The sequence below is a fragment of the Helicoverpa armigera genome, chromosome 14, assembly GCF_030705265.1.
Source record: "Helicoverpa armigera isolate CAAS_96S chromosome 14, ASM3070526v1, whole genome shotgun sequence".
In the NCBI taxonomy this organism is placed as follows: Eukaryota; Metazoa; Arthropoda; class Insecta; order Lepidoptera; family Noctuidae; genus Helicoverpa; species Helicoverpa armigera.
The window spans coordinates 2,691,229-2,705,115 of NC_087133.1; the positions used below are offsets into that span (position 1 = coordinate 2,691,229).

Genomic DNA, 13,887 nt, shown 5'->3' on the forward strand with positions numbered 1-13,887 from the left:
AAGTCTTGTTCAATTCAGAACAACTTTATTTGAAACATGGTAAGTAATATGGTAATAGATAATTTAATCTTTCAAAATAGTTTAGTGATTACGAAACGCATAACTTTTTTGCACATAAGAAAATTACTTTTGTGTGAATAAATAAAAGGCCATATTATTTAAGCGCAATATAATTCATAATAAAGGAGCAGTCTATATTTAAAAAATAAGATTTTATATACAAACGAATATTAAGTATTAACGTGTAGATATCTATCTATAAGTAGAACTTTATTAACGTAGATATAATAAGGCTCATATAATTATTACTTAAAAAATATCACCGAATTACGTATCGCGTTGAATTATCACTGAAAGCGAAGCTTATAACATTAATTTTTCGAAATATACATACATTTTAGAGATCAACAAATTCAAGAAACATTCGATTTCCATAACGATCTAGTCTATTATTAAGTAACCGTCTCTGTCCACTGATGTGTATCGTCTAAACATCAATAATTCACAGCTCAAGGTGAGGTCATTTCCTCGTATGGAAAATGTATTTATCCTAAATCATTAACCCTTACATTGTATAAGAATACCGACTCCATAAACTGGGTTGTTTAACTTAACTCAAGATGCTTACAATATTAAGACGAGCATAAAGAAAAGTTAACAGTGTATATGTATTTATAACATTAAGGGCTGATTTTTCAAGAGCCAGATAAAACGTCAAGTAGCTAACTGATCAATAACTTTATCTGATTCTTTAACGAACCAATAAAGAGTTTCAATTTTTCAAAGCATAGTTACCAGTCAGTTTACTACCTGACCTTTTTTTGTGACTAGCTTCACACTACATCTGTGTGAGCGAGACGCGCTTATGAACATTTACAGATCTAAGAAAGAGACAAACAATTTTCAACTTAATGACAGCGGTTGTCACATTTTAGAGGGAATCATAACATAACCTTAAACTTTGACGACTCGTCTTCGTGTTAATATTTATTTTCCGTTCGAATTTATTGTTTGCTTTTTGTGTGTTGTGTGTAATCATGGAAAATATCGTAAAACGTGAACGTTCCACGAATTTTAACAAAAGCGAAATAAGATTATTGACTGAATTGGTGGCAAAACACCGTACTATAATTGAAAATAAGCAGACAGACGCCGTAACCAATAAAGAAAAGGAAGCAGCGTGGATAAAAATCAGTTCATTATTTAATGCGGCTACGGGATTTACAGCGAGGAGTACCAAGAGCCTGAAGCTTAAATATGAAGGCATAAAAAAGGAAACCAAAAAAACATTGGCCAAACATCGGCAAGAGCTGTACAAAACTGGTGGCGGGCCCTCTTCAGCCCCAGAGGTTACAGATATACAGGAGAGGGTTATCGCGATATGTTCGAATATCAATGGGCTGGATGCTCGAAATGACAGCGACAAAATTCCAGGTATGAAGTCAAATATTTTAAAATATTTTTGTTGATGTTACCATGGGAATTGATATAGTGTTTATGAAAACAAAAGTAATAACGCACTACATTTATCTTTAGCATCTTTCTAAGCAGTTTGTGTATTGTTGTTTTTTTCAGAACCTTTAGAACTGGAAGAGACTGCTAAAGTTGACCCGCTATCGTTGCCACTGCAATCATTAGAAAATAATTTAGTAATTGTACCATGTGATGACGATATTCCGTGTACTTTAGGTAAAATATCTAATTCAATAATAATAAATAACTTTAGAAAATAACTAAACATGTGCTGTAATTAATCTCTGGCTGCAGAATGGAAAAGAATAAATGTTTGATTTTTACTCATATCCTTGATAGATTTATGATCACATGATGGCCACTGATTTTTTTACAGAATGTTCAACCTATATATATTTATTTAATGTAAAATGAAAAACAAGGACCTGAATATATTTTTTTGTTTTAGATCAAGAAGAGTTTTGCCCATAACAGGATTTAAAGGAGAAAGTTAACAGTGAAATTGGAAATGGTATTTTAATTTATTGAAAAAAAAGTACATAGTATAATAGTGTAATAAAATATAATAGTAAATTAATTTGTTTTCAGACAAGGCCTTTGATGACTTTCAATCTATAGAGATACAGGATATGGAAGTGGATCAAACTGAAAAAGGTATGTCTTTATCAATTTTCCAGTTCATTTATTTACATTGTATAAAATAACATTAATTAAAACTTATCATTATTTTCAGAGAATAAGTGGTCTTCATGGAAGCCAAAGGCTTTAAAACTAAGATTAGTCCATACTTGAAAAGTAATCAAAAAATTACTAAAGTTGGAGTGACTGCAAAACTGGACCATTTAACTGAATCTCGCTTAGAGCTAGTGAAGCTCCAGAAGGAAATTGCCATAAAAGAGCATGAGTTTGTCAAACAGGCACACTTATTAAAAATGCAGAACCTGCATAATGATGAAAGAAGGAAGCAGGAAATGCATGAAGTACTATTAAGTAAGCTCCGTACTGGTGTAAATTATGGAACAAGTCCTTTAGAAATAATAAATAAAGATTTATAAAATGTTTTTTTTTTTTCATTTACCTATTCAACAAAACAAGGATCTCTTTAGTCTTTGACCATTTTTTATTGTAATGTGTGTGTTTAGTTCCAATAAATTAATTTTTTATCACTACAAACCCAGACTGTTAAATTCTAATAATCCTATTCAAAAGCAGTGAATACCTCACCACAAATTATTTGATTATAACAATATGATTACTGTAAAGTGGAGGTATAATAAAAGAACACATTGTAGTTATAAAATTGTGTTTATTATATATCATTACTAGTTGATTAGACTTTCAAAATATTCTAACATAGAGTCCCTTGTACTATTGTGTTGGTGTCCTGGCTGGTCAGCAATGAGAGTTTCAAATTGTGGTTGTTGTGGTATGTGGACTTCAGGATCCACAGGTGGTTCGCTTTCATTTCTAATTCTTGCAAGATTATGTAAAATTGCTGTTGCTACAATAATGTCTTGAGCGAGAGGGATTCGGCACCGCATTCCTATACTTAACACAGGAAATCTCCTTTTCCAAACCCCGAAACATCTCTCAATTACATTTCGAGTACGAATATGAGACTCATTATATAGTCTTTCGGCTTCTGTTCGAGGATCACTTAACGGAGTTAGTAAATAATGATTTAAGAAATAACCACTGTCACCTAGGACCAGTCCATTCTGAAATCTATTAGTATCAAACTGAAACTTTGCTGCAGAGTTTGAGAATATCAAACTGTCATGTGTTGAACCTGGCCATCGTGTTACTATATCTTCAAATTTTAAGTCGCTAGTACACATAGCTTGCACATTCAATGAGAAGAAACCTTTTCGATTTCTGTAGTCTTCTGCAGTATTGCCACCTGGTGAAATTATCTTGATGTGAGTACAATCCAATGCCGCTATAACCCTCGGAAATCGGGCAATATTAAAAAATCCTTCCTGTACTAATAATATTTCTTCTCTGTTAGCTGGCAATGTAACAAATTCCTGGCGAAGAGAGGCAATTGCTTCAGTAACTTTTCTTATAATTTTGCTCGCAGTTGAGTTGTGTATTCCAGCAAAATCACCTATCGTAATGTAGAAACTACCACACGCATAGAACCGCAAAGTCAGAAGTAATTGTTGTAAAGCTGGAACAGAATTGTTTCTGAAAAATAAAAAAATAATATATAGGTATCTTTCAATGTTACCTAGATCGTAGTCAATATACAAAAATCTCGTTTTTATTATTTATATAGAAAATAATTCTTACCTGTTTGTTACGTTGGCGATTTTACTTTCAATGAGGGTTAATAAAAATTGCACAGTACTTTTTCGAGACGAAATCTCCTATGAAATTTCTTATCATCCCATAGAGACATATTATCAGGTCTCTCTCTAATAACTCTTTCTCTTCTCTCTGACTCTAAATAATTTAGCACTATATCATCTTCCTCGATTGTTTCGTCGTCGATAGAATCAAAAATATCCATTATTTTATAATTTAGGAAGCAAGAACACAAGTATAACCTACAAAAACGAACGCGCGTGATTGCAGAAATGACAAAATATCTGAGTTATCTGACCGTTAGCGCGCTACCTGGCCCGTAAAGGGCCAGATAAATTTATCGGCTGGATAGAGAGTTTACCTGACCGTTAGGGCCTATCTGTCAATTGAAAAATTGAGATTCTCGCTAACTGTGGAATAAACCTTATCTTTCCCTTTATCTGACCATTGAAAAATCGGCCCTAAAAAAACAAAAAAAGTACATACCATAGTATAAGAGGCAGTGTCTATAACGCCACTTACAAATAAGTACACATGAAATCGGAGCACAATTTTCCATACAAGAAGGCCTTAATATTATCAACATCAAGCAACTAGCATAAAACTTCCTTAACAAACGTATCTTCTGTAACAGTTATAACAATCCGGTCGCAATACACATCAGTGGACACCGACACTTATGTCATACGATTTATTGCTCGATACAATTTTCTTAACTAATTAAGAATCCTTTTTGTCGTCAGGGTTGGGCGGTCGCTGCCACAGATCCGTTTTGGGAAGTATTCTAGGGAAGTTAAGGGCGTGAAGTGCTAGAGCTGCCACGGTTGGGGACGTGATGGGGGAGGGAAGGATAGCTGAGGATAGTCCCGCGAAATTTGCCAGACCTCGGGGCCGGAGTTGGACGAAGGCGCCGTTGCCGCAGCGCGCATGGGAGGGAGGCGCGTGGTTGTGCTTGTCGGCAGACGCCACCAGCTTCCCCGACATGAGCCGAACCCTCGCCCTGCACCCCATGTGCTTGGACGAGCAGTAGAAGAATCGCCCTCCGACTTGTGAGTACGTGTAGCCGCGAAGCACGAGGATATATTTCCCCTTCTCCGTAGGTATGAACTGGACGTCTGTAACAGGACCTCATTTAGAAACTTATTCGTAATAACTAAATTACATAAGAATAGATTTGCATTGTAGCATGCTAATTCCAGATAGTATCCGACTAAACTGTTCATGCAATTAATAACATTATCTATTGAACGTCTTACATCCTTAACTTCAGTGTAGATATGTAACAAGGAGATCTTATTGTTTAGGTTTATTGTTGCTTTTTTGTGTGATTTCAGTTTCTAGACAAGTTAGATGCCGTTATCTATCAAAAGGATAAGTTACGGAGTTTAGAAATGAGAAACAAACAATATGTATAATGGCAAGCGTTTATTAATATCACACACAAAGAGGTAAATTATAATTTAAATAGTATCAAATTGATTAAGAGAATCAATAATGTGATGTTTTATTTGTAACACATTTTAACTACGAGTATATATTTATTTAAATAACTTAGAAATCAATGGAAGCACGTTTCACTATCTCTAATTTAACACTATTACAATTATAGTTAAATAGTAACCTTTTTATCTACTACGTGTAGGTAATTATCTAGAAAGAAAGAAAGAAAGAAAGAAAGAAAAACCATTTATTTTACACACAAATGACGCAGAAAACGAAACACACACAAATACAAACAAATAAATCTAGGGACAAAACTAACAGTAAAACAAAAATAAAAGCGCTGCAGCTGCGTCACTTATGCGTGAAAAAGGGGCAGCGCTCAGCATAAATGCTGTGTCACGCACACGCAGGCACGAGACAACAGCGCTGGTTTTCAGCGCTGACCCACATATATTGTAGATAAATATATGGCGAGTGAATTAAACTGTGAATGATCATAGGTACACAGTAATTATCAGTTGTACCTATTACTAAACCTAATTAAGGATAAATATTGTCATATATTTAATGCAATATACGTTGTGTCTTTTCGTTGTTAATATTTTGACCATTTATTTAACAAAAAAGCCTAGAGTTCTACCATTTAACTAAAATTTTAAAGCAATATGTTTTGTATTAACATACTGTAATCTCATTACTGCTATTAACTAAATTCACAACCAGTAAAAAGGTTAGTAAAATAAGACGGGATTTTACTTATTTTAGTTTTTAGTCAACATCGCTAGTACGTAATACTTGTAATAGTTGTTCATTTAATACTTGTGCCAAGTTAAAAGTATTAAACGAATTGAATATTGGTTTTGTGCAAAGGACTAGATGAAAATACTAATATTTTCTTACCAACTACAATTATTTTTTTTCAATTATGTAGACGACCAAAGTTGGTAAGCAATTAAACACACTTGGTTAAACCAAGACCGATTTAAACTAACACTTACTTGCAAACAGTTTTATATACTACTACTAGCACGTTAATTAAATTATGTACTTACTATCAAAATGACTTATTGTTCTACTCGATAAATAAATGGCAACATAAGTATTTTTTTTCTACTTTCGCGATTTGTACACTTATTTATGAATAATCGGGACTTAAACGTCATACCTTATACGTAGTATCTCATTTAAGTCCCGATTGTTTATAAATAAACATAAGGAACTAAATAAGGTAGGCAAGCAAATGCTTATTATAAAATTCTTCTTCTATTCAAAATTATTGTAGAGAAAACAAGAGAAGAGTGTTGTTCAAGCTTTAGTGCTTTGTTTTTTGCTTCAAACACACAAAAGTCAATTGTTTTAACAACCTCATCAAATTCTCAGTGTCTCCTACAATATATATATTTTCATAATTTCGCCCATTTACTAAGGTCCGATGTGAATTGAAAATCTACATGAAGACATGCCATTGTATCCCTAATTTCCAAACTTATGTTAATACTTTTAAAGTATCTTCTGAGGGATATTATCATTAACATAATTAGTACTTATTGTCACATTAATGTCAATCACTTGGTACTCGTAGGTATTAAGTACATATTCTCGAGCAATTTTCTTTGGTAAACTTAATTTTATACTAAAATCTATGCTATGAAAACCTAGAGGTATTAAGGAACCTATTAAGGAATTAATCTTAACTATTTTAATGGACAGTGATAATAATTTATCGTACAAAAGTTGCTTCCACTTTTCCCTTGGACGTAAGCTGCAGTATCTCAAGACAACATCTTGAAACAACTTCAATTTTCTATTGCTCAATATCTTTTTGCAAATTATCCTGTGTCCAGCTGCAAAAGAGAGTTTAAGTGAAGACTATTTTCAGCCACATAAATATCGGCGCAGAAAAATGCCCTTTCGGCGACGTGGTTAAAAATGGCTCTATCATTTAAAGCGGCTGAAAGTTATATTCGACAAGACTTAGCATAAGTACCTTTTTATATTATAAGGCATCTACTGCAACTTAAGTCCAAGGCTTCACTGCTAATCATTAGAACAGTGATGTAACGCTATTTCTAGATCATAAAACGAGTACAATCGGCCGCGAAACGGTACACCTTCACATTCATCTGAAAGAAAAACCAACTATAAGCATGCAAATCTTCCTAAATAATAATACGGGTCAAAGAGTTCAGTAAATAAAGAAAAACATTTTATATATTCGCATTATCACTATTTATATTTAACAATAACATATATCAATTATACAATTTATTTTTCGAACAAATCAATAAAATATAAAAAACAGAATGATTACGAATAATACAGAATTCTTATGGTTTATGTTTACTATTTACATTAAAGCACGTCGTAATAATATGAGTATATTATTAAGATAAGTTAACATTAAATTAATCTCTTCAATTAACCAAATATAAACCAGAGTCTTATGAATGCTATCAATCTATAGCAGTGGTTCTTAACCGGTGGTCCGCGGACCACTGGTGGTCCCTGGAGGCACTCCAAGTGGTCCGCGAAGCTTAGCTTCGCGACTTTGCTATACCTTATCTAACTTATAATTTTTATCGACTTATAATTGCTAGAGGGGGTTTTCACATGGACGTATATCGGGTGTGTCGTACCTAGTTCCCCCATTTATGAAAATGTATGTTTGGGCTACATTTGGTTGAAGTTGAATAATATTTGGTTGAAGTCCGATAAAAAAGTTAAGAACGTTTGGGCTACATTTTACGTAATATTTGGTTGAAGTCCGATAAAAATTTCGCGCTCGCTTCGCTCGCGTATTCAGAACCTATATTTTCTTGTATTGGCATTTGTCAACAAACAAAACGTTAAGTACGTTTGGGCAAAATTTTACGTAATTTTTGTTTCAAGTCCGATAAAAATTTCGCGCTCGCTACGCTCGCGCATTTAGAAACTACATAGGCAAGTTTTTCTTTATTTGCATTTGCTTACCTACACAACTGCCGACATGCGTTTAGCTTTCAGTAGAACTAAACCAAAAATTCAGATTTTTTTTTGATAAATAATAAAGAAATGAGTGCTAATTTAGGTAAACCGATGAGGTGGTCCCCGGCAAGACAAACTTTGTTAAAGTGGTCCCTCATGTCAAAAAGGTTAAGAACCACTGATCTATAGGCTATCCTAAAATTAACAATATCTTAACTTTAGTTAACTAGGTATATATACAATCAATTTGTAGCTAATTCTTAATTATTTTGTTATTTAGTTCAAAAAGATTGAGCGTTAACATATGCTTATTTCTAACGTTTAACGTTTCAACTGAGACATGTAACGCCATCTATTGGATAACATAAGAAGTTTCCTTCATTTGTTCCTGACCTAACAACCTTTATCAAAATTACAGTAGAATATATTTTTAGCGGTCCTATCTAAAACTAGATAAATATTAATGATATTTTTTATTAAGTACTTATCTATTTATTATTTCAGTAATGTTCGTTCCTCAGTCTTCCCAGTTTTTTATAAGTAAAAGGGCAGTATCCTGTGGTTATTGTACCAAGAATTGCTATTCTGTCTTACGGACGGGTGTACAAAGTTTGAAGCATAATAAAAGAGTCGAATATTTTAGTGCTTAACTAGCGCCGGAGGTGAATCACGAAATGAAATGTGGCCATAAACGTAATAATATATATTGCTACGCTATACTATATTTATTAAGTGGCGCTAACTATACAGTTACATGCCCAAATGGACACACAATGAGACATTATAAAAGTTTAATCGTTTTTATTACACTTTTATGAGGCAATCGTCGCAAAGATGCTCAGAGACATAATAATTATAAGTTTAACGACCGACCAATGTACACCGAGCTAAAGTAATATCATTTTCGTATGATTTATTGACAAGCATAAATTATTAAGTTATCCTATACATTTTCATATAAGGAAATATTATATTATATTTTGTACTTTAAAGTTATTAAAACCTCAGGTCCACTAGACCTTAAATTATTATGAGATACATGCTTGAGTCGGCAGCACAAATAAATTGCCAGATTGGGAAAACAAGTGCTTTTGAGACTGAATCCGCAATGTTTTTAAAAACTATAGAATCGTGTATATTGAAGAAAGCCTTAAAAATAAAAAAAATATTGAAGAAGGGAAAATAAATACGTCGTTTTATCGGCACCATCTAACGTCAATATAATATCCTAAATAGTATATCGTAAACTCAACATTTTTATAAATTATTGTAATACTGAACACAACGATAAAAACATGTTTTTAATTGGTCCATGAGTCATGTTCGCTAATGTTATTCCGCTTGATTAAAATGCCGTAAAAGTTGACCTCGCTCATGAAATTCCTACCACATAATAAATCATAATTTCTAATATAATAAGGCACTTTTATGATATATTTAATACACGTGTATATGTACAAGAATTTACATAAATATTAATAAAGTATAGTAAATATTCAAATAAGGTTATCGACTCTGTAACTCGAACGATTTTTGATATTAGGTACTTAGTACCTACTACATAGATAGAGATTTTCGAATTTTCATATAAAAAATTACCGCTTTCATCGTGGTATGGCTAAACCGAGGCCAATTCAATACAATGCAGACGGTAAGGTAAACCATAAATGCCCCGACAAAAAACGAATAAAATACCTGTGGTTAAAGCCCTAACTCAAAGTTATTATCCTATTAATAATTAAATTAATTACCTCTAACCGGATCATTCAAAAGAAAGAGTAATATGAATTACCATAACAGGTATCAGTTATCTAAAAACAGCGAATAATTTTCGCATTAAATCATATATAATCAATCTGAACTAGAGAAAAACAGCACAAATCTCAAGCAAACTTGGAACATAATTAAGGATATTTGTAACATGAACAACAAAAATGAACCACCAAATGACTTACTATACATTGAAAGCACGCCAACTCAATCTTTGAACAAAGTGAATGCTTTCTTCACGACTATTGGTAGCGAATTAGCTAGTGCTACACTGAGTAAACTTGGCAGAACCGAACTCGAGTTAGCCAACGACGCGGTAAATAGTGCGCCATTATCATCCATGTCTTTTACCCCTACGGACCCTACAGAAATACAGAACATCATACTATCCCTGAAGCCAAATAGTGCGCCTGGGTATGACAAAATCTCTAGTAAGCTTATTAGATTGGCAGCGCCAGTACTAACGGATCCTATCACATATCTCTGCAACCTAAGCTTAGAACAAGGCACCTATCCAAAGATCTTTAAAATTGCACTAATTTCACCAATACATAAGTCAGACGACAAACGGATACCATCGAATTATAGACCTATTTCATTGCTTTCCTGTTTATCTAAAATACTGGAGAAATTGGTAAACAAGAAGCTTACAACGTACTTGGAAACGAATGGACTTCTAACCAGTAGTCAATTTGGTTTTAGGAAAGGGATATCAACCAATGATGCCCTTCTGAAGTTGACGTCAACCATCACAAGACATGTCGACGCTGGAAAGAAGGTTATTGGAGTGTTCCTCGATCTTAAAAAGGCATTCGACACTGTCTCTATTCCAATATTGTTGACCAAGCTTAGCAACCTGGGTATCAGAGGACATGTCCTAGAATGGTTCCAGAACTATTTAAGCGGGAGGGAGCAACGAGTAAAGGTAGACAGATATATGAGTGACGCAGCTGCTTGTAGTTTTGGCATTCCGCAGGGAAGCACGATCGGTCCTACCCTTTTCCTTGGCTATATAAATAATCTTGCAGAGATCGCCATCCCTAATGCTGAAATATTAATGTTTGCAGACGACACTGTCATCTTATTTCATGGTAACTCATGGAAACACGCTCAGTCACTAGCAGAAAGTGGTCTTGCTAGAGTTTCAAAATGGCTAGAGGAAAATTTGCTCACACTAAACCCTGCCAAAACGAGCTACCTATGCTTCGCCAAGACTAATAGATCTCGTCCTGATATGAAGCTGAAAATTCATACTTTCCCATGTAACAGAAATTACCACAGCCGAACAATAAGCGACTGCTCATGTGAGTTAGTCACGAGAGTCAGTCACATTAAGTATCTGGGAGTCATAGTCGATGAAAATCTAAAGTGGAGTCGTCAAGTATCCACTATCAGTGCCCGACTTCGAAAATTGACCTATATTTTAGGCAATTGCGAACCGTGGCATCTACTAAGCTGTTACTTACGACGTACAGGGCATTGTGTGAATGCATTCTGCAATATTGCATTTGTTCCTGGGGTGGAGCGGCTAAGACAATCATTATTGAACTAGAGCGAGCGCAGCGCACCATCCTTAAGGTTCTAATGTCTCTGCCATACCGTCATCCTACAACCGATGTCTATGAGCGAGCTGGCGTACTTTCTGTCCGCAAAATGTACTTGTACCAGATCCTGCGTAGATATCACCGTAAAATGATTCCTAAGCTAAGTCCAAACAATAAAAGACGCTTTAGATGTCCTGTACCTACCGTGAAATCGACTTTTGCTCAGCGTCACTATATCTACAGTGCTCCTCGTGTCTATAATAGAATTCCCGAAAAAAACATCCAGAAACTAAACAATCACGATTTCACTAAGTATCTCGTAGGCTGGCTAAATAGTATGGATTACGACAAAATTGAAAGCCTCATATCTTTACAAATCTAAAGTCTGTTTCAACAACAATAACAAAGCACATGCACACACACACTAACACATCACACATACACGCACACCACTCACACATACACACACATAAACAAAAGACGGCGCGCAATCAGTTAAAAATAGTGTTTAATTTAGTAAAGAACACCATTATTAATTATTTTAAATACCTATTGTTATTTTATTATATATTTTATTATAATTTTAAATCAATGTTTTGCTCTCAATTGTAGTAGTACATATTTAAGTTTTCTGTAATTGGGGAAGGAACTGTCTCCTGAGATACAGGCTAACCACCTAGTTCAGGGGACAGAGCTTCGGTGTATTGTGTCATATTGTGGTTTCAATAAAGAGATATTATATTATTATATTATATTATATTAAAGGGTCAAGATCGTCATCTACACTACACGAGCTTGCGGACCAGATCTATTAACCCTGAGTAACTTTTAAAATCCCTACTAATATTATAAATGCGAAAGTAATTCTGTCTGTCTGTCCGTCTGTCTGCTACGCTTTCACGTCTAAACCACTGAACTGATTTTAATAAAATTTGGTACAGAGATAGAGTTGACCTTGAGAAAGAACATAGGATAATTTTTATCCCAGATTTTTGAAGAATTCTCTTGGAAACGCGATATAACCGAACTCTATGCGGGCGAAGCCGCGGGCGGAAGTTAGTAAGCAAATAAACTGAAGGACGCGTTAATTCATAGAATCATTAAGGAACTAGTTTTGATAATGTTACATCAGTAGGTCAGTGAATTCACTAAACGTGTAGTAACTATGATAATGCGTGTGGTTACAAGGTCATGTTCAAAGTCCGCATTACTGACGATACAATTTGTAACCATATAGAGATCACTACTAATGAATTAAGTTCACACGATCGGAACTCAAGTTTTTCGGTTTCACACAAGTCCCGTGGAAACTACTTAGCGCATCCTGATAAAAAGTATCCTACAGTGTTCCTTGATTAAAGGGCTATCTAACCCTGAAAGAGTTCCCTGAGGTAGGCACATTCAAACAAACAAACATATCATTAAGCGATAAATCGTCTCATCTTTCATGCTGAGACTATATGAATGATTTGGAGCAATGTTCCTGACCTGAGGTTCCTTGTAATAGTAGAAGCTGAATGCGACATGCTGAAGCGCAACAGCGCTGATTTGAGAACACTAGAGCATTTAATGAAAAATATTCAGTCGGAAAAGCTTAATGTTACATATTTTTCCGAAGAACATCTATGTTTAATTTTCAATGAAAGTTAATAATAATACAAGTATAAACTAACACTATCATTAATAAAAGATAAGCACCGGAATAAAAGCTACGTTGTTCATAATATACCTAAAAACACTAAAGTGTACGTATATGTACCTAACAATTTTTCAAAACGGTAAACATTTTTCATTTAATCACTAACCAATCCACTATCAAACTATGTATTTATATCACTGAATATTTATTTATATATACTATACTTTATATCCGTTGTAATACTATTTAATGGTAATAATACATAACACATACCTAACATTCCAATAAAACCCTTTAAAAATTGTTGATTTTCCTTGAATGCGATATCTAGCACCCATTACTTGAAATAGTTTTCCTTCTATTCATCTACCTACATCTACGAGTATACCTAACTCATACGTAAACCGCGACGAAATGTAAATAATATTTTACAATTAACAGCCTGTATTAAACCTATTAACTAATCTTTAATCTAAGAGAAGTTTCGCACCAGCGGATTATCCATCCGGTTTTATAAGCGAGCGCATAGGTACGCACGGTAAAACACTATATTATAAATCTGCCCTTAATACCAATTGCAAATTAGTATTGATATTTAACTAATTATCACTTCTATGAATACCAAGTAGCGCAACCGGCGATCGAATACTTAAGTGTCACCTAATTTTAAGCCAGTATCTTACCTAATACTATATAAAACGGTCTTTTCCAATATTCCACTACCTGTGATTTTTTACTGGACATAGA

The 13,887-nt window shown here is 34.0% G+C and overlaps 3 protein-coding genes across 6 annotated transcripts in view; 1 reads left to right on the top strand and 2 right to left on the bottom strand.

Moving 5' to 3' along the window:
* The window catches only part of LOC110377185 (modifier of mdg4), a 452,561-nt gene that overhangs the window by 395,682 nt on the left and 42,992 nt on the right, over window positions 1-13,887 (bottom strand). The window lies entirely within an intron of this gene.
* Window positions 669-2,534, top strand: LOC126054298 (uncharacterized). The gene is made up of 3 exons (XM_064037737.1): window positions 669-1,434; window positions 1,576-1,689; window positions 1,922-2,534. The coding sequence occupies exons 1-3, from the start codon at window positions 1,038-1,040 to the stop codon at window positions 1,942-1,944; spliced, it is 534 nt and encodes a 177-aa protein (XP_063893807.1). The 5' UTR covers window positions 669-1,037; the 3' UTR covers window positions 1,945-2,534.
* Window positions 2,473-4,229, bottom strand: LOC126056284 (putative nuclease HARBI1). Its single transcript, XM_064037736.1, is given in 3 exon segments — window positions 2,473-3,660; window positions 3,766-3,829; window positions 3,832-4,229. Coding segments are annotated over 3 exon segments (1,083 nt in total). The 5' UTR covers window positions 3,986-4,229; the 3' UTR covers window positions 2,473-2,795.

Bases quoted from the DNA above. Each gene is read 5' to 3' on its own strand.
- LOC126054298 (XM_064037737.1), top strand. From the start codon at position 1,038: ATGGAAAATATCGTAAAACGTGAACGTTCCACGAATTTTAACAAAAGC. The intron at 1,435-1,575 runs GTATGAAGTCAA...TGTTTTTTTCAG, and splicing joins TGACAGCGACAAAATTCCAG to AACCTTTAGAACTGGAAGAG. The intron at 1,690-1,921 runs GTAAAATATCTA...TTTTTGTTTTAG, and splicing joins CGATATTCCGTGTACTTTAG to ATCAAGAAGAGTTTTGCCCA.